This window comes from Helicoverpa armigera, chromosome 18 (assembly GCF_030705265.1).
Source record: "Helicoverpa armigera isolate CAAS_96S chromosome 18, ASM3070526v1, whole genome shotgun sequence".
In the NCBI taxonomy this organism is placed as follows: Eukaryota; Metazoa; Arthropoda; class Insecta; order Lepidoptera; family Noctuidae; genus Helicoverpa; species Helicoverpa armigera.
The window spans coordinates 8,392,826-8,420,614 of NC_087137.1; the positions used below are offsets into that span (position 1 = coordinate 8,392,826).

A 27,789-nucleotide genomic window follows, 5' to 3' on the forward strand; every position below is an offset into this window, starting at 1 on the left:
CAGCTATGCTACTTGCAGTCGGTACGGTCGGTACAAAGCAGTAAGTATGCAACAAAACTTAAAGGTACACCACTGTTTGCGAGATCACAATTTAGATGGGAGCGGTAAATGACAGTTCCTGACTGTGATAGCGTTTATAAGTTGTGATATCATTTATAGTCTATAGAGAGAAGACATTTGAAATAACAAAAAAAACGCTCAGAGCAAAAATTTTGGTGGAACCTTGGTTGGGTTTACCATTATAAATAAAATATTAAGCACCTTTCTTTTCCTAAATTGCCTGGGCAATTTCGTAAAAAAAAAAGACAAATAATAACTTACATTATATCTTTTATTATCACATAATAATGATACAAAACGGATATCGCTTAAATACAGTACTTACATAGTTTACTCAGTGTCCGTGTAATATTGAAAATTATTGAGGAATGTATAAATATTTCACAATACATTTTGAGACACGATATTCAACGTAGTATAATAATATATCATACTAGCTTTTGCCCGCAACTTCGTTCGCGTGGAATAGTGACTACCAGCAGATTTTTGATTTGACCAATAGATGGCGCTATATGTCCGTAATAAATTTTATTTTTTATTTTTATTTTCTGTAATAAAAACTATCCTATGTCCTTTCTCAAGTTTCAAACTATGTCTGTACCAAATTTCACACAAATCGGTTCAGTAGTTTAGGCGTGAAGAAAAGACAGACAGACAGACAGACAGACAGACAGACTTACTTTCGCATTTATAATATTAGTTTGGATTTATTTTGACTAGGTTAAAATAAAATGTGTAATTTCTAACAAGTCAAAATTATACATGAAAAATAACATTACAAAAGAATATATTATATTTGAAGTAATCAGACCTATATTATAGTAACTACATACATAACATTAAATATTACGACAATAGCACTAATGAAGATTTGTTAATAAATGAATCTATTGTTCGGTATAAATAAATCGTAATAATCAAATATATTCTCTATTGACTTAAAGCATGCTTTCTATAAAACAAAAATACGTGAAATAATGATCTATTGTTATAAAATCCATTGCAGTCTTTTAGCGTTTCTTTCATTGCAAGAAGTTTAAAGAAAGGTGATTTAAAATATTGCATAATTTATGAAAGATGCGAGTCATATTATTAAAATTTACTTTATTGAAGATCATTTGCAGTCCATATTTTATTAAGGAAAGAGGTAAGACTGAAGAAATTCCTGATTGATGGAATTTTAATACATTTTAGGCATTTTAACATTATATACATAAGGCACCAAACTTTTTGGCTTTCCTAACTGCGACGGTTTGCGCTCGTCAATGTTACAAATCGCTACCGATCAGCAACGCCCACAAAATACATTAGCTGAGGCTTAGCAGTGCAATATAAAGTGATATTTACACTTTTACATATTTTTTCGTTTCGTGGTACTTTAATAAAGCAACATACATTTGTTTACACTATATACATGCAGTCCGTTTGCTTAATTTTGCCATACATTAAAAAAAAGTAGCCAAAAATTTATTTTAGGGGCTTGGAACATGGAGCAACTATTACAGTAGCTGACAACTGCTTTTATCGTATTATTAAATGGGATTTTGCGCATTCATAGCAACTTTACTATTAAAAAAGTGTCATGTGAAGTTGCCCCGTGTACTAAGCGCTTTATGATAAACTTTGCAGCACTATTGAGCACAGTACACAAATAGAATAAATACTCTATGTATTTGCACATAGGTACTTATCATTCGGTACTGAAAAAACGTAGCTAAACAGCCTCAAAACATCACAAAAGTCACCAATCACGTGGCACTTCACGAAAACGGATTATAATTGCTATCATAATCGTCGTCCTCGCTAAACGGGTTCGTGGGTTCCGTCGCTTCTTCCGCAAACGGGTTCTTAGTTTCATCGTACGGGTCTTCGAAAGGGTTTTTACTAGCTCCGTTGCTTATTGCCGAAGATATGTTCTGTACTACAGGAGATACTCCGGTACTTTGTGGTTTTTCTTCGAAGCGTTTCTTGGCCGTCATTGGGGAGGAGTAGGGGGACGGTTTGTGAACTGGTTCCAACTTGTTGAGGTTGGCTTCTAAGCTGGAACTGTATCGTTGTTGCTCGATGAGTCTCATTCTGCCTTCTGGTACTGGGACTACTGTTGTGCCTTTCGGTGCTACTTGTTTTGCTGCGTTTGCTACGTATACTGGAAATAGTAAAACAAATTATAAGATAATTTTGAAATGTTTAACAAACATAGGGCACCAAAAGACAGTAAATGTTAACTTTTATATTTATTGTCATAGTATGTGACACTAGCGACTCGCTTCGGCTTCATACGGGTATAATAATATACTAAAACCTTTCTTCCCTCTAAATCACTATAGTTTTTTTTTTAAATCGGCTATAAAATCAGTTCCGTGGGCTCAATTATTTTATACTATGTAGTGTTTGGAACCAAAACCAAATTATATATTTTTCACCGAAAAGCCGTTGGTAATTATATTCTATTCAAATTAAATCAGTTCTGATAAGTGAATATTAATTAATGATTAGAAATTCAAAACAAGTTTGAAATGGTATTCGTAACACTATTTACAAGTTATTTAAAACTATACAGCAGTTATGGTTATACTTGACATTTTATTACCAGTTTTGTTATCTCTAAAAATAGCAGATTCCTATCAAGTGTTTAAATCGATCGTTATTAGTGTAACAAAGAAACCATTCTATTTAATACTATTGCGAACAAGAAACTACACGAACACAGGCTTTTCATTTTATTTCTTATGTGGTAATGTGGTAAATATTTAATTTATTTTAGAAGTTAATTAGGAAAATTAATTAGGAGGTTGACAAATGTTGAAACTTCTGTTTGTGAAGAGAGGCTATATAAACTAACTCAAACCACTTTACTCTAACTAAAACGTGGGTTAAAAAAAGTACCAGCCTTTGTACCACCTTTAAACCAATGTCCCAAAATCAACAAAATCAGTGGACTAAAGCTATTACTAAAGCGGGTACTTCTAAAAACCACGTTTTATAATAAGGTGGAAAATCATTTAATTTATTTAAACTTGGTATAGTAAGTTCAACTCAGTCGTGCGCGCGGCCTTATGTGTGGGTAACCCTTGTACATATACAGTGACTTTGTGTGTGTGACAAGAGGTACAGTCGGGTACAATACAGTTATGTAGGGGTTGTATACGGGTGTTTAAAGAAAAACAGTTATTACGTAATTTAATGTTTATTTATTTATAATGATTATGAATCGCTATTTGAAAAATCAAATGATGAATTTTCGGATTCGCTACTCTCCAAGGTGAATTATAAATTCTGACTCCATGTCAAAATGTCTATAGTATTCTTCTTTTTTCTTTTGTACATGTCGACAAGTATTACGCCACATCCCATCATCAATTTGACTTAAACGTTCATTTATGAGTTTCATTATTTTGTTATTTTGGTCGACATTATGCGCAGCAATATAATTTTTTGAAATTCCCTACATATTTTGTTTACATTATTATACTAGGTTAAACCTCTTTTTACATTCTTAGTCCACACTTTTATTTATTGTCGGCGTACCCCGAGCTAGAAAATATGTAAGGAGTATTTAATTCTTAGATACTGTCAATGTCAATTTGAAAAGACTCATGAGAAAATAATGAAAAACTATATTTAATAATAAAAAGCTTTGAATGTTGTTTTTTTTTTTTTGAAACGCTTTATCTGACTCCTTAATAATTTCTCCGTGAATAACTAGTATTTTCGTAAACGACTGTACCCATAAGAAAAAGTGATAAGAACACGTCATGCTCGGACGACGTCACTGTCACACGAATGAAAGTTGTATATTTACAAGCCGACGCACACATAGGGCCGCGCGCAAATCTGAGTTGAACTATCTATATTTTAAATGAGTCCGTTCACTGCCCATGTGTTTGTTAATGGGAAAAAGTGGCGCAACAAACTCCCTAGCAACAGCACCTTAAAAGCACGTGTTTTCTCGATCCAGTATGCCGATAGCAATAAAAAAAATCTCCTTACCTTGTTTACTCTGTCCCTCCATCTGCCTCAGCTTAGCTTCAGCACCAGGACCGTAGGGCTGCGGCGCCGGGGCAGGCACAGGAGCCGGGGCTGGGGCCAGGGGCGCTGGGGCCGGGGGCTCCACCACGCCTCCCTCCGTCACGACGGTCAACTTGTTGAAGAGACCGCGCCCGTAGTACTCTGATACCACTGCGTAACTGTGAAAAAGATGGGGGATGTTATGATACCTACTAGCTATTGAAGTTTCACCCGTGTCCCGAAAGAACTATTACTTCTCGCACTAGGTTAAAATATTGCCTTTATATGATTCTCATATAAGCTCAATCGTTGTCAAGTTTCTACAGAATCGGTTCTGTCGTATATGCCTGGAGGAGTATTGAATATACAAACGTTCACCTTTATAATATTTGTGTGGAGTGTGACGGTGGTCTACTTTGGTAATCTATCACTGTAGAACTACCAACATGGTAGAAGGTAAGCTGTCAAAGAATGCCAGAACTATTTGCAAAGAGGTGATAGCTATTCTAGACTTTTTTGCTTTTGTGCTGGTCCTTGTATTGTCGACAACCTATTCGAGATAAATTCAAGTGGACGATCACGATAAAAAAAATATGAAAAAATCCTCGTTTTCAAATAAAAATAAATACCGACATAACTTTCCAACAATAACCATTGTGTCACCTGGAATGATAGTGTTCGGAATCGCAGCTAAATTCGCTAATTATTTAGGTAGCCAACACTGCCGAAAAGCTTCTCCAATCAGCGTGCTCCACATCGCAATTACACGCAAATTTATTTCGCCACTATTGGTCGCAATATTGTTCCCTTACCCCACTGTCCTCGAATAATGTAACGCTTAGAAAAATACATCGCTGCATAGCTTCTTACTGTACGCATCTCTCTTTTATTTCTCGCCATATTTCACCTACACTCATCATCAAATCTAGCAAGCAGGCCACACAATACGCTAACTTTCAAGTACCGGCGCATCAATCCGGTACATGTGGTCCTTCGAGCCGGATCCAAGTATCAGCATCCTACGGAATACGTTCACCGCTGTGGCCGCTTTGCTAGCTCGAGAAGACTGGACTGGACTCAGGACTACCTGGAGGCTAAGCGCAAAAGGGAATAGATAACGGATTGGGAGCTCATCGGGCATCACACGCACGCAATCTGGTGGGACCAACCATCCTTTCTTTTCTCCATCACCTCCTTGTTCTCTTTGTGATACCAGTGCTTCAACTGATTTCAGTGCTCGCATCAGTGTGCTGAACAAGTTCATTACGAGCGCGTACTTGTGGTCGTCGTTATCGGTGCAGACGCGGTCTTCTGGCATTCCAACCGTGAGTACTCCTATTTTCACCGACCACCAAAATGGCTACCGTAGAAAGTGCACAGTCACGCGATAAATCTCCCCTAACATTAGCTGTCGATAGTGCTAATTCTAAGTCTCGCGATAGGTCCCCTAATCTAGCAGGAAATCAAAATTTACTCCGAGAACTAGTGCGAAAACGTGGCATCATAAAAGGCAGACTCACCAAGTTCTCAAATTATTTAAATTCATTTGAAAATAACGATGACCTTTTTTCGTCCTCGCGCGTACGAATTGATTTAAAATTACGCATAAAAGGAGCTGCTAGTTTATATGCCGAGTTCAATCAAGTTCAGGCTCAGATAGAAGAATGTGTATCAGATAGTGACATGGCTGACCAGCTAGATCATAGAGAAGCGTTTGAAAATTCTTATTATAGCATATTAGCCCATGCGGAGTCCCTTCTGACCGAGACTGTTGAGGGCGAGGTTACAGACGCTAAACATTGTTGTAGTGAACAACCGCAATCCGTGAAACTTCCTACAATAACACTGCCTAGCTTTGACGGTTCGTATGAGCACTGGCTTGAATTTCGCGACACTTTTCTCTCGCTGGTCCACAATTCCAAACGCATAAGTAATATCCAAAAATTCCACTACTTAAAGTCCTCTCTAAAAGGTAATGCCGAATTAGTTGTTAACTCGGTGGAATTTTCCTCGGACAACTATATTGTGGCGTGGGAACTACTACTAAATAGGTTCAATAACAACCGACTTTTAGTGCACAACCATGTGAAGGCCTTGTTTAGCATTGATTCGTTGTCTAAAGAGTCGCCCGTTTCCCTTCGTAAACTTATTGACACGATACTTAAGAATTTACGTGCACTTAAAATCCTAGGCGAGCCTACCGATCAGTGGGATACGCTTATTAACTACATTATAGTTTCCAAACTAGATAAAACCACTGAGCGCGAGTGGGAGACACACAAATGTTCACTGTTTCCGAGCGATAATAATTCTAAACGCATAATTAAGGTTAATGAGTTGATTGGTTTCCTTAAAGACAGGGCGGATATGTTGGAAACCTTGCAGCTTTCACACAGCAAAGAACAAACTACTAGTACACTGAACGAAAATAAAAAACATAAATCACATTCACATAATACGTCACACTGCAATGTTTCCACACACGTTAAGTCTAACGACAGTCGCACGCCTCGCTTTAAAAGGTCTTGTTTAAAATGCAACGGCGCTCATCCACTTTATTCTTGCCAACAGTTTATCGATAGTGACTTAGACGCTAAATTGAAATTAATTCGCGATCACAAACTTTGCGAGAATTGTTTACGTTCGGGACATGCGCCTGATAAGTGTATGTTTGGGCCATGTAGGAAGTGCAACCGTAAACATAACTCATTAATTCATAATGATAGTAGCGATGGTCTAGTCTCGCTCCATTCGCATATTGTGACTAATGATCCTAACGCCAGTGGTGCAAGCGCAGGGCCGAGCGTCCCCGCTCCCTCGACTGGTAAACCGGTTCCTATTCTCGTAAACAACTCACATACGCATAATAATAAATATATAGATGTGCACTCCGTGTTATTGTCAACCGCATTAGTCGAGGTAGCCGACGTTCACGGTGTTTATCATCAAGCTTGCGCGCTTCTTGACAGTGGTAGTCAGAGGTGCTTCATAACTAAATCGTTTTGCAATATACTTAACGTTACTACGTCACTGTCTAATTACGAAGTTAGGGGTGTCGGTGATTCATTGTTACAATGTTCGGAAACTTGTAGCGTTGAAGTTAAATCGCGAGTCAATAATGAATTCAAAACACGCATAACTTGTTTTGTATTGTCACAAATAACTTCAACGATGCCGGCCTTATGTCAAATAAACGCGCAGTTCTGTATTCCAGACAACATAAGACTAGCCGATCCGTTATTTTTTGATTCTAAAAGTATCGATATACTTATAGGCGCAGATAGGTTCTGGGACTTGTTAGCGGAAGGCAAAATGAGGCTTCCCACCGGGCCTTATCTGCAGAATACCAAGTTAGGGTGGATTATTTCTGGCTCTGTTTACAATACGCGAAATGCAGGTCGTATTCACTGTAACTTCAGTCATTCGTTAGATTCGCAACTACGCTTATTTTGGGAGCTTGAGGAGCTGCCCAAACTCAGGGACACGCAGACTCAGGAAGAACGTATGTGTGAGGACCATTTCATTCACACTACTACGCGTGATAGTGAGGGACGGTTTCATGTACGCATTCCGTTTAAAGAGTCACCTGATGTTTTAGGCGAATCGTATACGCAAGCTGAACGTAGATTTTACGCCTTGGAAAAACGTTTACAGCGGTCTCCTGATTATAAATTGTTATATACAAATTTCATGCAGGAATACCTGGACTTAGGCCATATGAGTCCAGTTAGCAGCTATGAACATCCGTGCTATTTCATGCCGCATCACGGCGTGTTTAGGGAGCACAGCACTACAACGAAGTTACGCGTCGTCTTCGATGCTAGTGCTGCCTCGACATCAGGTAAGTCACTCAACGACTTGCAATTAGTTGGACCACCGATACAAGGTGATTTGGTATGTATTCTTATACGTTTTCGACAGCACAAGTTTGTCGTGTGTGCAGACGTTCAGAAAATGTTTAGAAATTGCTGGGTAGCAGAAGACCAACGCAAGTTGCAAATGATTTTGTGGCGTAATGATCCATCGTTACCATTGGGAGTATATCAATTGAACACCGTTACCTACGGAACCGCATCCGCACCGTTTCTTAGCGTTAGGTGTTTGAAACAGCTAGGTATCGAATCTTCTGACCCTGAAATTCGGAGGGTAGTTACAGAAGATTTTTACGTAGATGATTTGTTGACTGGCAATGATGACAGGCTTGTTTTACTGCAGTTATGTAAGAATATTCAAAGCACATTACAAGCGGGTTGTTTTCCCCTTCGCAAATGGGTTTACAATTTTCCATGTCCCGATACCGACTTATTAGTAGATAGTTCAATAGAAATAAAATCTAACGAAAATATAAGCACTAAAACATTAGGCTTAAGCTGGAATAATGTTAATGATACGTTTTATTTTAATACTCAGATTACTGCCAATGATAAACCTGTCACTAAAAGGTGTATATTATCCAGCATTTCACAAATTTTCGACCCACTTGGTTTGTTAAGTCCAACGATTATTATCGCAAAGGTATTGTTGCAGCAATTATGGCTTCTTAAAATCGGTTGGGATGACATAGTTCCATCTAATGTCGCGCGGACGTGGAACCGGTTTGTTACCTCTTTAGAAGCGCTCGACGCAATCCGTGTTCCTCGCCACGCTATAGGTAGTGAGCCTATGTTTATAGAATTGCATGTATTCAGTGATGCCTCACAGACAGCGTATGGCGCATGCATATATATTCGTACAGTTAATAAGGATAACACAGTTACAGTTAGGCTTCTTTTCGCAAAGTCTAAGGTTGCGCCACTCAAACCTATAAGTATACCGCGTCTAGAGCTTTGCGGTGCTTTACTAGGTGCTAAAATACTAGATAAGGTTCGTAGTTCGTTGCGTTGTGAGTTTAAGAACATAGTGTTTTGGACAGACTCAACCATAGTACTCGGATGGTTGCGTATGTCACCAAACAAGTTAAAAACCTTTGTTCAGAACAGGACGGTGGAGATTCATGAACTCACACAAGATGTTCAGTGGCGCCACGTGAGGACTAAGGAGAATCCGGCTGATCTGGCTTCACGAGGTTCGAAGGTAGACGAACTTGCTTCTTCCAAATTGTGGTGGGAAGGTCCAGAGTTTTTGAGAAGTGCTATGTTCTCACTGGACGATCACCATGTCATAGACGCAGATGAAAATCTTCCCGAAGTTAGGCCAGCTATTTCTTCATTCGTAACTCATGATGCTTCAACATATTTCTCGTTTAATCGATTTTCACAACTTAAGCGCATGAAACGTGCGGTGGCATATGCGTTACGTTTCATTTACAATATTCGCAATAAAAATAATAAACGTACAGGCATCATTAGTGTTGATGAATTGAATGAGTCTCAAATAGTTTTAATACGGTGGTCACAGATGGAAAGTTATCCAACTGAATATAATTTATTATCCAATAGTTCGCAATGTACATTTAAAGGTAATTTAGCCAAATTAAATTTATTTTTAGACGACAATAAAATTATTCGCGTAGGTGGGCGCTTATGTGACTCGCATGAATTTAGTTACAATAAAAAGCACCCTATCTTAATATCAAGTAAGCATTATTTTTCTTTGCTACTGTTTCGTCATGAGCATTTACAGCTACTCCATGCTGGGCCTCAGGCATTACTTTATAATTTACGCGAAACATTTTGGCCTTTGGGGGGCAGGAGTTTAGCTAGACGTGTAGTGAATGCTTGCGTTACTTGTAACCGTATCAGGGGTAGAATTCTTACGCCACAAATGGGCAATCTACCTATGGAGAGGATAACCGCTTCTTTTCCATTTTATCGTTGTGGCGTTGATTATTGCGGGCCAGTTCTTATACTTAATCGCAAAGGTCGCGGAGCTAGAACTTCTAAAGCCTATATTTGTTTGTTCGTTTGTTTAGTAACGCGGGCAATACATTTAGAGCTGGTCAGTGATCTCACTTCTGAAGCATATCTACTATCACTCAATAGGTTTATTTCTCGGCGTGGAAAGCCGATAGAAATATTTTCAGACAATGGTCGAAACTTTGTTGGCTTGATGAACGATTTTAAGGAGTTTCTTGGTAGGTGTAGTTCTGATTTAATAGAATATGCAACTAGCCAGCAAATAAAATTTAAGTTCATACCTCCATATTCGCCTCACTTTGGTGGTCTGTGGGAAGCAGGAGTAAAGTCTTGCAAATTTCATCTACGCCGTGTGGTAGGGAATGCGCACCTTACTTTTGAAGAGTTAAGCACTGTCTTATCACAAATAGAAGCAGTCCTTAATTCCCGACCATTATCCCCACTTTCTCCAGATCCTAAAGACCTTTGTCCTCTCACTCCTGCCCACTTTCTGGTTGGTCGACCGCTAACTACTCCTGCTGGCGACGATATTAATGACATTCCTGCGCATAGACTCAAACGTTACCAGAGGGTAGAACAAATGCGCCAACATTTCTGGACACGATGGTCCAAAGAATATATAAGTGAGTTGCAGGTGCGGACAAAGTGGACCGACAACAAGGCCGAGTTGAAGGAAGGCGCACTTGTCCTGATAAAGGATTCCAACCTGCCACCTTTGAAATGGAGCATGGGCCGAGTTCTTCGTACTATCTCAGGCAAGGATGGGATTGCCAGAGTGGCTGATCTACAAACAGCTTCGGGCGTGGTGCGACGGGCTTACGCAAAAATTTGCCCTCTCCTGCAGGACGACCAAGACCAGTGATGATGTCGCAACTGGAACCTTTTGAAAGCGACTGCTTCCAAGGCCGCGGGCATGTTCGGAATCGCAGCTAAATTCGCTAATTATTTAGGTAGCCAACACTGCCGAAAAGCTTCTCCAATCAGCGTGCTCCACATCGCAATTACACGCAAATTTATTTCGCCACTATTGGTCGCAATATTGTTCCCTTACCCCACTGTCCTCGAATAATGTAACGCTTAGAAAAATACATCGCTGCATAGCTTCTTACTGTACGCATCTCTCTTTTATTTCTCGCCATATTTCACCTACACTCATCATCAAATCTAGCAAGCAGGCCACACAATACGCTAACTTTCAAGTACCGGCGCATCAATCCGGTACAGATAGGTATTTATAAAACAAGTCGAAACCCAACGCCGTCCGAAAGGATGTCTTACGATCACTTGCTTACCAAAACATGAGTCGAGGGAAAATGCACTGTCGCCCATTGTCTTATACGAAAACAGTAGTTTGACACCAGATCATAACCTTCTCTTTTACGCAATTTGGGGTCGGCTTCCAGTTTAACCGGATGCAGCTGAGTACTAGTGTTTTATAAGGAACGACCGCCTAATCTACTCAGTTACGCGGGCAACCCGACACTGCTTTATAACACTGGTTGTCAGACTTTCTGTCTTCTGACTAGTCGTAAAGACTATCAAAGAGGAAGCCGCCGACCCTAACATTGTTGGGAGATTTTGATAGACGGTTCCCAGTCAAACCAGAGGCAGTTCATCATTATAAGCTTTTTCATTATCCTACAGCTGAGCACTTGCCCCTTCTCATAGTTCTCATATAGAGAATGAATGAGGGTTACGATCACTCTTAATCAAGAACGATTGGAGATTCATGACTTTCAAGTCCAGACTTCCTCTAGATATTTTACATACATAACAACTTACGTCAATAAAATAGGCTAATTTAAAAAACCGTTATCGAAATAAGGGCATTTGGTACGTACATACATTATCGGGTTACAGTTAATTACAGTAACGGTTAGTAATGGAAATGGTAATAACTGTTAGTTGTTAGGTACAGTTTTAAAAGCGATAAAACCATAAATCTCGCCGATAGCCTATCGCTTGTTATTAACAAAAACACGATTCTTACCTTGACTTGGAAATGCATTTTTTTTTGCTAGTGATCAAGAGGCCGATGTTTTTACTTAGTGGTATATAATAATTTGGTGGTTATTTTTTTTTACGTGGGAAACGAGTTCAATGTAAAATATAAAAAAAATGATGTTTATAAAATCCCATAACTACAGCAATAAATAATAATGTTTGTCTCCCACAGAGATCAAAACAAATAATATGAAATTAAAAAAAAAATCTAAATAAAATGATGTAATTATTTAGACAAAATTGCTATACTCTGAAGATCACATAGAGAGAAGAAAGATATAGTTTTCTTTAAAATGATATAACATTTCACTCACCCATACCTGTCATCCCCATTGTTAGCGAAACACCAAGAAAACGGAGGAATAGCCACAGCTTTAAATAACGATAAATACATATTTATACTCGTTTTAATAATTACACGTAATCGCGTAGAATATTCGATGTTTAAATCCGATAGCGATAAGACAACATGACGGCGCACGCGCCACCAACTGACTGATTCACGATTCGATCGGTTGTTACGTCACAACTTGTAATCCGATTGTTTTTTTTTTCATTTTTGAATGTAGAACCATTTTGAATGACGGACCGACTTATAGGATTTACAACAATTAAAAAAAGAAACGATTTATAAAAAATACTAAAACCTTAAACTAGAAGACTAATTGCAGAATTGCATTAACGGACTACATTTTAAATTATTATTGTTATTTTTTTTTTTTCAATATATAACCCAGAGTTTAAGGCCGATCGCGATTAGACCAATTATTCCCATAATCATGATGACTGTTTTTGAAGGATTTTTTTATTGTTAATTTATTAGTAACTGTACGTTACTGTGGTCTACGAGTAAGACACTGAAGTAGTTTATGGAGGCCGAGGAGTGTATACTACTAGTTTATATACCAGCTGAATCAACAAAGACATCGCCACGTGATATTATTGTGTTCTTTTGAAAGCAATAGCAATTTTCCATAGAACCATTCATATATATTACAGATAAAATTCCTAGTAGGAATGTAATTGAATGCAATAAAACACTGGAAAGAACAATTTCTACTATTGTGTAACAGCTAAGAATCATAAACATATAATAATCATTGGATATAAGGTCACTGATGACAGCCACTTACGCATTTTGCTTCAGTAAAATCGTCATAGGGGTACACCATAGAGCAACACAGGCCACCGGCGGACCGGAGGGGAGTAGCCATACACAGGCGTTCCCCTCTGTCAAAGTACAAGTCCAAATGGTCCTATGCGTACAATAAAACTAGTTGCAACTAAACTATTCGCTAGACTAAATCTAGTTGCGTGAGTGAATCGACGTCGTCGTAAAAAATGCCGAATTGTTCTGTTTTTTGCTGCAAAAAGAGATCTGCCACGTCAAATTTACAAAAAGATGGCGTTACCTTTCATATGTAAGTAATTTTTAATTACGTTATTGCTATTTACTTCTTATAAACTTAAAAACTGCAATATTATCAATCGTGTTGTTTCGGATTTGTTTACCAACTAAGGCCGTGCGTCTTCATACAAAACGCGGATCGGTCGAGCGACAGATCCGAGTCTTTTTCCTAGAATTCGCTGTCACCGAGCGAGTGTTGTTGCCGGTTTGTTTGTAGATAGTTATCGATGAAAATGAGAAAGGTCAAGTCAAATCGGAGAAAGTTTTGAGATTAGGTTTTCTGATTTAAATAAAATTACTGAGTGAGAACGTCAACTACATATAATGTGTTTTTATTTATATATTGCAGGTTTCCTAAAGATCCAAATTTAAGAAATATATGGAAGACATTTTCTCATAACAGACCAACCTGGATTCCCACAAGAAATAGTGTCATTTGCTCAAATCATTTTAAGACCTCTGACTTTCAAGTGTTGGCGAACAATAGGAGGAGATTAGTCGATGGCGCCAAACCAACCGCCAACTGTATTTGTTCCGTAAGTTTTTATTTTATTCATGTGCAAGGTCATAGATAATATAATACTAGCTTAGGTAAACGAATAGTACATTCCACATGATGTACCTCGTTGACGTTAGTCATAGTGGTGAAATGAAGCCTACATTTTAAACTTAATCTAATTTTCCAGAATCATCGACAATCATTAAATATACCAGATGAGAGGTTATCATCTAATGGGCCCATTAATGACACTCGGACTATTCCTAATTCATTGACATCACCGTGTAGATCGTCAACTCCTCAAAATGTGAGTTGTTTTTAAATCGTTTATTGTAGAATCGCATATTGATAAATTTGTCATTCCTTCTATTTTACTGTTGAGATTAAGTAAATTATGTAAAGATATGATAAGAGATAATTATTTATTCATTTGTTTTCAGACTCAGTCAAAGGAAACATCTAAAAAATCTGCTTCAATTCCCACTACTGCACTTACACCAAGAAAAAGAAAAATGCAGCAACAATTAGATTGTCAGAAAAAAAAAATTAAAAGGCTACAAGCTAAAATCTTTTCTTAAAGAAAAAGTTGCTGGGCTAGAAGAAATTCTTCAGAGTTTAGATGAAAAAGCTTTGATAGATAAAGAGGAAAGGATGGTCCTGGAAAAATAGGCGTTGAAGAAGCAGAGCTTATTAAGCGTCAATTAAAGAAATGTAAAGTGGAAAGCTCTCACGAGCCAAGTATTCACCAGAACTGAGGTGTTTTGCTCTAACTCTCAACTTTTATTCCCCCAAAGCTTACAAGTATGTTCGTAAAACGTTTGGGACGTGTTTACCTGCTCCGCGTACTTTAACTAAATGGTATAGTAATATTGATGGACGGCCCGGTTTTACCAAAGAAGCCTTGGCGGCCTTAAAATATAAAGCCGATGCCAATCCACATAGTAAAATTTACTGTACTTTAGTTTTCGATGAAATGAAAATAAAGACACAATCACATGACAATCCAAGTGGTGACAGACGATTCGGATATATTGATTATGGTTTCGATTTAATAACTGATAATACAGATGAAGCTACAGATGTCCTAGTTTTTCTATTAGTAGGCATTAATACTCCATGGAAAGTCCCAATCGGATATTTTTTAGTTAAAGGTACAAGTGCTAAGTTAAAAGCTCAACTTGTAACTAAAGCGTTTGAATTAGTACATGAAACCGGAATAGAAATAAAAGCGTTAACGTGTGACGGCGCAAAAGCAAATTTAGCGATGGCTACGGAACTGGGTTGCTGCTTAGTTGCAAATAAATTGCAAACTACTATATTAGATCCCACAACGGGGCAACGAGTTCACTTTTTTTTAGATCCAAGTCACATGTTAAAATTAATTAGAAACACTTTTTGTGACTACAAATGTTTTTACGATGATAATGAAAATAAAATTCAATGGTTATTTGTGGAAGCATTACATAAAATACAGGAAGAAGAATTATTTTACATGGCTAACAAATTAAAAGCAAATCACATTTATTACAAAACAAAATAATGAATGTTCGCCTTGCAGCACAATTGTTCAGCGGAAGTGTTGCTGATGCGCTTTTGTTTTGTGAAAAGAATTACATTTATCGGAGTTTAATGGATCAACTGCAACTGCGAAGTTTATTTCACTGATAAACGACGTTTTTGATATATTGGATTCCCGGTCACGTCAAACTGGTTATAAAAGAGCATTAAACCATGAAAACTTTGAGAAAGCTTTTCGAAAAATGGATGAAGCTCAAAAGCTTTTGTTGAGCTTATCAGCCCATGTAAAGAAACGCAACGGGGAGTCGCATAAAATTAAATTAGTAGATTCTCCTCGATACACGGGTTTTTTAGGATTTTTGATCTGCATTGAGAGTACCAAATCTATCTTTCGAGATTTAATACAAAACCAACAAAATGGCCTCAAATATATGCCACTACATAGGATAAGCCAAGATCACCTCGAACTATTTTTTTCCATAGTAAGGAGTCATGGTGGTTATTGCGATAATCCCTCAAGCTCCCAGTTTGAAGCAATTTATAAAAAAATTCTTGTTAATACAGAATTAACACAAACGGGAAACGGAACGAACTGCATTCCATTGGAAAAAATTACGATACTGAATTGCACATCTGCACTAGAAAAAATTAATGCTTCAACAGTACGACAATACAATAGCAATGACGCTACTGACGAACACAATTTTGATAATTTTACTGACGATTTAATTGATGAGATTGAAGCTCTAACTTTTTTATCCCCTTTTGCGGAAAAAGTTGTGGAGTACATAGCGGGATATGTTATTTTCTCAACAAAAAAAAAAATTAAATGCAATACGTGCATTAAAGGTTTGCTTGGGCCGATTGATGAAAAAGTTTAATTCACCAGAAAAGCAAAGGAAAGTTACTGTATGCCTCAAAAGAAGTTATACTTTTATGCCGGATTTGTGAAAAGACATAAGAAGACATTTAAGTGACGACAATAAACCTACACGATCTTGTACCACACATGAAGTTGTGACACGTTCCTTAAAACAATTTATTGGCAAAGACTTGTTTCCCTCAATCAGTTACCATTCACACGAAAACGATTTTACAAATCATAACTTGGAATTAGCAAGATTAATAATGCAAAAATATGCTGATACAAGAATTTCTTTCTTAATGAAAAAAACAAACCCCCAAAAATGTATTCGTCATATTTATAGAAAATTAATCCATTTTAAAAACCAGTGATAGTTCCGTATCAGTATCTTATCAGTAGTTTTTAAAAAGGATTAGTTTTATGTTATTAAAAAAAAATGGTAATTTTATTTGTTATATGTGATTTGATTATACATAATAAATAAAGTCAATAATAATATCTGCCTTTGAATTTAAAGCTAATTTCCCTAACCGAGTTTTTGAATTTATCGATAATGCGTATCGACAGTTGTACAGCTATGGGTGTAAGGACTTGTTAGTGTAGTTGCGTCATATTATTATACTATTATGACACGGATTGTTTAAATGTGTGTGTGAAATTGTTAGTGTATTTTTCAATTGTCAGAGTGTGCGTTTCGTAGTGACATAGAATGTTTTTGTGTGAGAATTTGAGAATGTGTGATTTCCCCCCGCAAAAAATGACAGACAGTTTTGTATCGGTAAAAAACGCAATGGCTACTCCCCTCCGTGTTGCTCTATGGGGTACACGAAGTAAACCTAGCTCCAGTGCTTTGGAATTAAATAGATAATACATGCATTTATGTATGAACGATAGTGTGAAGTGTGATGTGTAATATGTAGTGTATAATAATAGTGTGTGTTTTAAGTGTATTTTTGTGACAGTATGAAGTTTAATAGTGTGATATTTCGAAGTGTCATCCTCCGAGCCTTTTTCCCAGACTATGTTGGGGTCGGCTTCCAGTCTAACCGGATTCAGCTGAATACCAGTGCTTTACAAGAAGCGACTGCCTATCTGACCTCCTCAACCCAGTTACCCGGGCAACCTGATACCCCTTGGTTAGACTGGTGTCAGACTTACTGGCTTCTGACTACCCGTAACGACTGCCAAGGATGTTCAATGACATTTCGAATGATATTTCGAAGTGTGATAGTGAAAAGTAATATATTGTGATAGTGCGAAATATGTAGTGTGATAGCTCAGTACTCACGGGTCGTGTTCGTTGTGCAGTCTCGCGTGTAGGGTCTCAGCGATCTGCGGCTGCGAGTCGGGGCGGCGCCGCGCGTTCGCGCATACCACGCACTCGTTTTCTGATTCCGCGTATGTTGTGAAACAACTGAGAAAAGATTTGCTTGTTAGTAAATCATTTATTCAAACTTTGACGAATAAACGTCATCAAATACGACATCAAATATCGACTCAGGGACGTCCTTTTCTGAATATGATAGAGTAGAAAATGAAAATTTGCCACATGCAGTATAATCATCGGCAAGGATATTGAGCCCTGACCTTCATATGCGCAGAAGTGATTTATTGGTTTATTGCCTTAAGTGTACAGTGCGCAAAGCGATACCCATTCTTCCGCCGAGAGCTCATTATCCGTGCCGATAACTATAAGGTCATATCATTATATCATACTGATTGACATTAAGAAGGATCTATAATACTCCATTACAAGACATGAAATTTTCGGATTTGAATTTCATGGCAAAATGCCTGATCCAATACTAAATATTTAGATTGGATAAACCCGGAGAGTCTATATTTAGAAACAGTTTCTGTTCTAATGTAACAAGGGATAAACATATGTTAAAAAAAAAAAAAAAAAAGTTATTATCATCATACCTCTGATGAAAAGAATGCTGACACAAGAAGTGCATAGTAGGCAGTTCCAACGGCTTATTACACACAGCACAGCGCGAGGACTGGAAGACGACGGGCTGTCGCTGCAGTACCGAGGTCAGCTCCTTCATGCGAGAGCTCTCTTCTCTGTACTTGTTTGATAGTTGCTGTTCACGGGTGATTACGTCGTTCTCGGATTTTAGAACGTCTGTCAGGTACCTGTGGGGAAAATTTTTGTGTTAAATAGTGCATTTTGTTTTCAGCGGATATGCCGTAGTACGCACTGTGAGCTGACAACTCTAATTTGCTTGTGACTTTACTGTTATTTGTTTTTTGTCTACTCCCCCTGTGTACCTCCTTATACAATATATACTTCCCCTGCTTACTACCCCTTTGACACAAGGGGAGTACATAAATACATCAACAATTACTTCTATAGTATCTTATGTACTTATCCTTATAACTCTCTTATGGTCGCTCTTATATACCTACTTACTAACATACTCCCATATGTACATCACTTTGCACTAATTCCACTATGTACTCTAATACGTTCACCCCATATATACTCTCATGGATCTATTATCATCATCGCAGTCACATCTTTTCGAAACGTCATATTGCGAGAACTACCTATAAGTGGGTACTTACTTTCTAACATCTCCTAGTGTGTAGGTAGGTGTGCTAGCGAGACAGTCGATGACTAGAATGGGCGACAGAAGCTTCTCGTTGGCTGCGAAAAAATAAAATACAATAATAAGCTTGTCAGTTTTGATCAGCATTTGTCTGGAAATTTATAAACGCGTATGTCCTATTTTATTTTTGTCTTTCGACTGCCTATATTCGGTTGAATCAGCGTTGAAGAGTTCATTTAATAAAAATTTTGGTTTTCAGTTCATGATGATTACACATTATCTCAAACTCAGACCAGTGACTACATTTGTCGTGGCGCTGTATGACGACAGAGTGCATATTAGACCAATGACTACACATCTTATGTGGCTATATGTTACAGAATGAATGACAGACCAAAGACAACACATATTGCACCGCTTTATCTGTACAGAATGAAAGTCAGACCAATGACTATGGACACAAAGTGTATGTCAGACCGATGACGTTGAGCAGCTCGGGCAGGCAGCGCGGCGGCGGCGGCGCCCACAGCACGTCCAGCCACAGCCGCGGGCACAGGGCTCCGCGTCGTCTGCACACTGCTAGGGCTGCTTCAGCATCACCGCTTCGTAGGTGGAGGGCTACTTGTGCTCGCCAACTAGAACAATGGAAATATTATGTGTTGATTTCAGGTGAAAACTTCAGCTAACTCAGCGAGACTTCTTCGGGGGCTGCGGGGTTGTTCGAAAGTGTCACCGCGGCCCTGGTACATGTACAACTTGGATGCCTTGGTATACAGGGGTCGGAAACATCAAGTACAATAAATGTACATGTGTACGCTTATAATGTCAGCGAATCACAGCCGGTTCCATTTAAAAAAACAGGTCGCTACCAGCCAGTTAGCTTTTACGAAGTGAACACAAAACTGGCTTCCATATTTGAATTTCATTCGTTACCACAAAGGTCGTAAGTACACAAAAGAGCAACACAATTTCCACCTTAAATCCAACTACATAAAGAACAAATTCCCTTAACAAATCAAACTACTTACAGCTTATTCTCTTCATATAGATACAGCACGCCAGCTTGAAAGCCTAACATCTGACAGATGATGAGCGTCTGGTCTTTGTCGTAGTTAGCTTCTGGGTTACGGAGCACACGAAGAACTTTTTCTTCGTATTCCTTCTTCTCGCTTTCGGGAGATTTTGCCCTAAAAAATTGAAATTATATTTTTATGACAAATATAAAATATGTTAATTATTGTATTTTACCCAAAATTTTCAAAGAATAGGGTCAGCATTACTTTGTAAGTACATATATGAAATTAATACTTTTGAAGTCAATCACGACTTTATTACTTTTACTTTTAACCGACATCCTAAAAAAGGAGGTTCTCTATTCGAGTGTATGTATTTTTTTATTGGAAGGGCTATAGCGAAATCTGACAAGGACCATATAATATTGATACTTTCAAGATAACGGGAACAAATATTTTGAGCAGGAACATATTTGGACATAGGGGGATATTGAAACAATAACTCAGTCAAAGACAGAAACACAAAAATAATAGATTTTTAGAGCACAAAATCTTACTCACCACACATGAATATAATGTTCAATCAACGCATCATACACAAGCTTCGAACAGTCCTGCTGACTGTTAGTCATATGCTCTAGGAAGTCGATCAGTTTCTCCGAGTTGCTCAGGAACATATGTATGTAATCGTCTGGTAACGCGCAGAGTGTGTCTCGCGGGGTACCAGACAGTGTTGCTTCGTCTACCAGCGGCTTGCTGCGGGGCTTGTAGTCTGTACATAGCACTGGGGACAAGGGACTTATGTTAGTTTAATAACCGTAGATACAGATGCCTAGTAATTTATTTACTATGGATTTCAATAATTCTATCTGTTTGATTTCATATATTATTTACAGAAGATTAGACAAGAGAGACAAGTTAGTGGGGATATTATACACATATTATACATACATACAGAAATTCAGGCAGACATTCATACATAGATTATTTGTAATTTGGACAGCAATAACTGTCAATAGAATGTCCACATACTGTTGTAGTCTGTTCGTGGTACCCGATAATGACTGAAAACTTAACAATGAATTTCACATAGCCAAGCTTTTATTTAAATGTGTTAATAAGAAACAAAAAATACTTTTACATCGAAACCTGAACTCTGTATTGACAGTTATTGCTGACAAATAACGATCTATTCCTATGTTTTACCCACTAACTTTTCTCTATAGATAGAGCTTCTACAGTAACCTTCATGGTACTGTCTTGGACAATTTTATATGGTAGTTTGTACCTTTTAATTTTATAGATGTTGTTTGTTTATGTTTTAGCACTTAAGATTTCTGTTTTCAATTATTACTGTGCAGTATTGTGTTCTGTCTATCGCATTAGGTTAAGATAAACCTGTAATGGTAGATTAGTCGTAAATAAAAAATACTCACACTTAAGAAACTTAGTGCTCTCCTCCGGTTCATGCTGTATCAGCCTATGCCCATACTTCTTCATATACAGATCAGCATCATCGAACTCCAGCTCCACGATATAGTCCAAAGCCTTGCGGTAATCCTTTTTGTCTTCTATCATCATCTTGAGGAACCAGTCGTGACGCTTGTGGTTCGCGGATAGAGAGAGGGCGTCGTCTACGCTTACTTTGCGCATCACCTGTACAAAATATTAGTTTTTGGACAAATGATATTTGGTTTTATGAAATAACTATGGATTTGCTGGTAAGCACTAGCGCTAGGATTTTCATTTTTTTAAGGTTTACCTTACCTTTCATCAATTAATATATCTGTACTGCTTCAAATATAATAAAGAGGTATCAGTTTTTATTTGTTTGTAATCAAAAGGCTCCAAACAGAACAGAACTGATTTGAAAAAGTCATTGTTGAGAAGCTAGACTATCCCTGAGTAACATAGGAAGATTATATTTTTCCGGGTATGGAAAAGAAGTTCATTCGGAAAAACAGCTAGTTTCCAATAATACTGTAAGATTGCTATTCTCTTTTCTGGTATTCCAAATTAATATTTTAAGTTTTTATGGATTTTGATATGACTATTGACTAGCTTATACAACCGTATATAATCAAAAAAAAATATGTTTTAAAATATAATAGTAAACAAAAAAAACATACCTTAATAGCAACATCGACATCAAAATCGATAGCTTTATCCTTAGAATTGATGAATTCCTTCAACTTTCCTTGTTGGTCATGCTGGTCTATCTTCATGTAACAAGTTAGTAGCAACGTTGTATGGTCCTCCGTGGCACATCCCTTCTTCTTATGTAGTTCTTCTAAGTAAATAACCAGGGGTTCTAGATGACGGGATTCTAGGTATTTGCGGATCACGTACGCAGTTTCTAACCAGCCTATAGTTTTTACGTATTGTTCTATAGCGCCTTTTAGGTCTCCCTGAAAAGATAATTAAAATTAGTATTAAAAGAAAGAAAGAAAATAATGTATGAAATATATTGACAAATCTTAAATCATTGTTATTTTAACTATTTTTTTTTAATACTAAAATGGAAAGATTACTATTCTATTTCAAAAAAATATTTTGTTATGGCAGTGTGCACAAAAAAGTTTAAGTGACCATGTTGAACCAGGTATCTAAACTTTTTTATTATTATTTTAAATTAGGTATCTAAGTGAATATGACTTATAAAAATTATTAATTAAAACTCCTACCTTACTATACAAATGATCACCATACTGCTTATAGATCTCCGTCAACCCGCTCTCATCATAATGCTGGCTGCTCGCAATCCTTATAGCAACATCATACAAATTCTTTTTAAAAAGCAGAGACAACTTCGACTGTAAATCTTTTTCTTCCAAATATATAACCTCTTTATTCTTCGTGAGGATATAAAATGACCCCCATTCAGTTAGCACTGCGTCAATTTCATCAAAAGTCTTTGAGAAGACGATGAATTTGTTTTGTATGTCTAGAATGGTGAGGTGGTGGGATTTTGGTGTTGGGGCCGAGCTGGTGGAAGCTGCTGACTTGTTCGGCGTCTCGTTGGTGGTGATGACTAGGTAGCTGCGGAACCAGTCTAGGCGAACTTTCTCGCCTTCGAGGGCATAGCAGGGTCCGCGTCCTTCTGTTGTGTAGCAGTATAGAGCCTGGGATAGAAAGGATATTTTTTGTAAGATATACGTAGACAATTATATAATATAGTGTGTATGTGTATATGTGTACAAACTTAAAAAATATTAAGAATACAAACATGTGTTTAGTTTGTTATTCTTTCAGGGGAAGATAGCTGCATCTATTGAGTAGAAATTTGATGTATAAAAAGGTAGTAGGGATTCTGGTAAAATTGTGGGCTACGGATGGTGATATCTTTAATTATGTAACTTAAATAAACGTTACTGGTCTATTTTCCTGTCTTTACCGAAATGAGTTGAAAAAAAAAAACACTGTTGGGAAGCTAGACTATCTTTGGGTGACATGTACTATAATAGCCATGGTGACAGAAAAAACATAATTAGTCCGTCGTTTGAATGATCCTAAAATAATGTATTTGTATCTCTCACAAACAAATAACAACAAAGACACAACACGATTGAATTTTGTGTTACTTGGATATAGGAATTACTTTGGATTTGAAACAGGGGAATAAACTAGATTAAATACTCAACACTAACATCATTATTAGCGATGGTGAGCCTGCCGCCGTTGGCGAGCACGGCGCAGGCGGGCGCGGCGCCCATGGCGTCCAGCGTGGCGCCGCGCTCCGACCCCAGCCACACCACCGCCACCGCCGCGCGGGACACCACGAACAGCTTGTCCAAGCCTCTGCACCATGAAACGATGTCCTCAATATGTATATCAATCACAGTTTACTGTTCGCTCTAATTGCCTATATCAAAATCAAATCATCTTTATTTTCAGGCATCAATAGCCCATAGATAAACCTTAAAAACTAGCATATATATTTTATATACAAAATCTGTTAGTAAATAAGCCTCTATCCCACTAGCATTTTACTAACGACGACTTTTCTCCAACGTTTGCGCACGATGGCGCGATGCGTTTTTCATCTCACCATCTCACTATCTCACTTGCGAGGTTCAAATAGGACACTCTGATGAAATCTGTATGTTTGAATTCATCGAACGACGAGAACGCATCGTGTCATCGTACAATCGCTGTCAATTAGGACAACGTCTTAGATGAAAAACGCATCGCGCCATCGCACGATCGCTCCCAATTAGGACGACGCCTTAAGGTAATCTTTTGATATGAGCGTCTAAACGTCAGTCGCTTCAGTACCTAAGTGACAGTCGTGGCGCCGCAACGGAACGACGGATGTTCTATGAAAATCAATGAAATGCTGTGCTTCTGTCGTGATGCAGCTTTGGTGACTGCTACAGATACTGCGTCAGTGATACTTAGTTCGAAAAGCTACCTTTAATGTTGCGCACCCTGGATATCAACGTCACGAGATTCTGTCATTGCTGGCAAATCTCGGTGATAGGTCATTTAAATTGAGAAATATTCTTTATTTAAGTGCAGCACACAGCAGAATGACATATCCAATGATTTATGTATTTTAAATTCCTTTATCTGTTCCTTTCACGATTAGGGTCAATTCCCACTGAAAGAGCAGCGGCCGGCAGCGGCCGTAAGAGCACGGAAAATGTAAGAGCGCGGCGCGGCCCAGCGCGGCGCCGCGCGGCCTGCCGCGCTCGCGCTCAATCCCTTGCAATTACGGCCGCTGCCGGCCGCTGCCGGCCGCTGCTCTTTCAGTGGGAATTGACCCTTAATGTTATTTATAACACAGGTCATTACAAACATATGTAATAACAGTGTGTGAATAATAACTTAATGAATTGAAGACTTACTTGAAAGCCAGAGCAGTAATAGGACTTGTGCCGGTTTCGGGCAAAGTCCTCATTTTACCGCTGCGCTGTCGAGCGATGTCGCCGCGGAATAGTGACACGGACCCGTCCAGGAAACCAACTGCCATCAGACTCTGAGAAATAATACAAAACATATGTTTGAAAAGCTTACACTGTAAATGATAGAACACTACCAGAATGTTGTAAATAAATGGAAAGTATGGGAATATTATAGACAAAAAAAAAACACATAAAAATTACATATTCAACTATTGAAGTTAAGTAAAGTAAATAGCATTTTAAACAGAGACACCATAAGGGTCAATTCACACTGAAAGAGCAGCGGCCGGCAGCGGCCGTAAGAGCACGGAAAATGTAAGAGAGCGGCGCCGCGCGGCCCGCCGCGCTCACGCTCAATCCCTTGCAATTACGGCCGCTGCCGGCCGCTGCCGGCCGCTGCTCTTTCAGTGTGAATTGACCCTAAGTCACTTTAAAAAGTCTAAAATAAATCTTGAAATAATATTAATTATTCAGTACACTAATTTATGTTACAAAAAAGAACCTTAAAGTAATTAAGGCATTATGTGACACAAGCAATGTGCTCTCTCTTCACTATAGGTATATTCATGTAGGTATTGTTCATATAGGTATTTTCATGAGCCTAGAAATAAAATGTTCCTCCAGACACTAAAATTAACTGTCATTTCAGTATTCAATCCCCAAGATCCATAGTATAACCTGCCTTATTATCATGGACAGCGAGTGCAGTGGCAGGCGTAGGCCTCATATGAGAGGGCACGGCGCGGGACACTCTTGCGCACGTGGGGTTGCCGTGCCGGTCGCTGCGGGACCAGTCCCACACCTTGATCAGAGGGTTCACGCCGGGTTCGTCCTCCTAGAACGGAATAAGAAATATAAAAAAATATACCTACATGAGTCATGGAGTGTGGACTCATACTGTAAAATGATAAAGTAAACATTTTATGTTTGCGCAAAAAGTATCAAAATAAAAACTAGGCTGTAAATCAGTACTTTTTGAATGACAAAAAAGTACACTAAGACAGGCCCAATCCGCCCACCCTTTCACTACTTTATGTTTTATGTGTACAGAATGGATTTTCTTGAAACTTTACAATAATCAGTACAAATGATACCAAATACAAAAATGAGTTCTAATTATATTTTATGATCAAATAAAGAAATAAAAGATATGGCTCCTAGGTTGTTTTTACATTACTTTGCCCCTAAGACGACTCACTGACCACATTTAGTACTTCATTGGTTTTCATTGGAACACCCTATTAAAATAAACATGTTTAAACAGTGTACTCACCCCAATAGTAACTAGATAAGGATTATGTGGCAACTGCTGTGCCAACGTCACGGTCAACTCATAAGCCTTGAACGAGGTGACCTCCCAGGAGCGGGAGATCAGGTGAGCCCACCCCGTGACATCGCACAGCACCACATGACCGTTTCCACTGGTTGTCGCAGTCACATTTGTATCCTGGAAGTAAATAAGCATTATATTTTATCTTCCAAGTAAAGGTTGCTATAAGTAAGACTGCGAAACAGGTTAAGAAGTTTTATTAATGGTATGGTCAACATTTGTGTGATGAGCATGTTTGTTGGCTGTTATAATATGTACATATGTACAAATATTATGTGAAACTGTATGTAGTTCATCAGTTCTGTTGTGTTGCATCAATGACAAGCTAATAAATAGCTCACCAACGGTGTGTGAATGGTGTTCTGGATTCCTGATAATTATTTCTTACATTGTGCAGTACTCTACAACAAAAGTAGGCAAGACACATTTATGTGTAAAATTCTTATACAACACAACTAGAATAAGCTTTCTTTGGGAAACTACAGCCACAGCTGTGGTGATGGAATATTAGGCTTGAATATAAAATAGAAATGCCTGTCATTTTAGCAAAACGTTTTTTTAATAAATAAGGCATCTGCACAGGGTTTAGTTGGGAATTAAGAATGACATTTACACAATGTAGACAGAAAAACACTTACTTGCAAACATTCTGCTACTTTTCCATTGTCAACGTTCTTGTGGATGTCGAAAAATGAAAATTTTCGCCACTGAAAATCAAGTACGTTTGACGATATAAATATAGGAGATAGAGGCTTATGATTCACGGTCATTTTGGTCCTAAGAATACTCGCTCATGGGTCAAATACAACGAATTACTTAAAAATGTGCAACGATACAGGATATAATAAAGTTAAAATACAAACAAAAGACCGTGAACTGTTCGTTTTGCTAACATAGTAATCAATGAACTCTAATTACCTCCAAAAATGCCATTGTTATCGTATTTATATTTCACGCAATGATCATGTTATCGATGTAATCACTTGAAATTAACAACTTTCAGCTTTTTCCTCATGCAAGATATTTTGCAAACAGTAATTTAATATTTTTTTACAATAATCACTGATTGACGGATCATCGGAACGACTGAATAAATGAATCTCTCCGTTACACGATATATTTTTTTCAGATGGTCGGCAACAAAAGAGATAGGCATACGAAATTTCAATGAGCGGGACAGTGATGGATGAAAAATAAAATAACAGTTTCTTCGTGTAACAGAGTCAGTACAACCGATAACCACCCTCCCTTTTTGTCCTGACAGATGTCAATGTCGAAAATAATGTTGCCAGTAGCACAGTTCGGAGAACTACTAAACAGTCGAGCTATCGGGACTGCGCTACAGTAATGTAAGCATATGTGTGACTATGCACACCCCTCCTTGGCCAACATAGTGGAATTAGCACTAGATAAGAGAATAATATTTTGAAAAAGTTTTGCTGGAAGTGTAGTACTATTATTTCTCTTGAATGACCCGTAGGTACCTGTTTCAGATTATCCAGATACCAGTTCGCAAATTGGTCAAAAGCTGAGTTTATGTTAAGATTGTAAGGGTCAATTCCCACTGAAAGAGCAGCGGTCGGCAGCGGCCGTAAGAGCACGGAAAATGTAAGAGCGCGGCGCGGGGCGGCGCCGCGCGGCGTCGCGCGGCCCGCCGCGCTCGCGCTCAATCCCTTGCAATTACGGCCGCTGCCGGCCGCTGCTCTTTCAGTGGGAATTGACCCTAACTATCATAAATGACTCATTTAGGTAGGTATCAATAAAACAATA

At 38.2% G+C, this 27,789-nt stretch overlaps 1 protein-coding gene and 1 long non-coding RNA gene across 3 annotated transcripts; one reads left to right on the forward strand and one right to left on the reverse strand.

Annotated features, from left to right (window-relative positions):
• Nucleotides 1-312: 312 nt before the first annotated feature.
• Nucleotides 313-27,131, reverse strand: LOC110377711 (vacuolar protein sorting-associated protein 11 homolog). The gene is made up of 17 exons (XM_064039285.1): nucleotides 26,938-27,131; nucleotides 26,658-26,726; nucleotides 25,963-26,136; nucleotides 25,372-25,524; nucleotides 24,633-24,763; nucleotides 23,433-23,583; nucleotides 22,470-22,907; nucleotides 21,915-22,193; nucleotides 21,222-21,441; nucleotides 20,347-20,569; nucleotides 19,801-19,959; nucleotides 19,250-19,407; nucleotides 18,789-18,870; nucleotides 18,141-18,356; nucleotides 17,506-17,631; nucleotides 4,051-4,247; nucleotides 313-2,206 (listed from the first exon to the last, which is right to left on the reverse strand). The coding sequence occupies exons 1-17, from the start codon at nucleotides 26,950-26,952 to the stop codon at nucleotides 1,821-1,823; spliced, it is 3,177 nt and encodes a 1,058-aa protein (XP_063895355.1). The 5' UTR covers nucleotides 26,953-27,131; the 3' UTR covers nucleotides 313-1,820.
• Nucleotides 13,091-14,397, forward strand: LOC135118139 (uncharacterized). Of its 2 annotated transcripts, XR_010277381.1 has the most exons (4): nucleotides 13,091-13,348; nucleotides 13,685-13,871; nucleotides 14,022-14,141; nucleotides 14,275-14,397. It is a non-coding gene; the product is annotated as an uncharacterized LOC135118139 (long non-coding RNA). The 2 variants fall into 2 exon arrangements; XR_010277380.1 differs by having other exon boundaries at nucleotides 14,022-14,390.
• Nucleotides 27,132-27,789: the final 658 nt, after the last annotated feature.

What these genes read in the sequence shown, in the direction of transcription:
- LOC110377711 (XM_064039285.1), bottom strand. An exon ending in ATTACTGCTCTGGCTTTCAA is followed by an intron (nt 23,584 to 24,632) that starts GTAAGTCTTCAA and finishes TTCATGGTGCAG; the next exon opens with AGGCTTGGACAAGCTGTTCG. An exon ending in GGAGGGACAGAGTAAACAAG is followed by an intron (nt 2,207 to 4,050) that starts GTAAGGAGATTT and finishes TACTATTTCCAG; the next exon opens with TATACGTAGCAAACGCAGCA.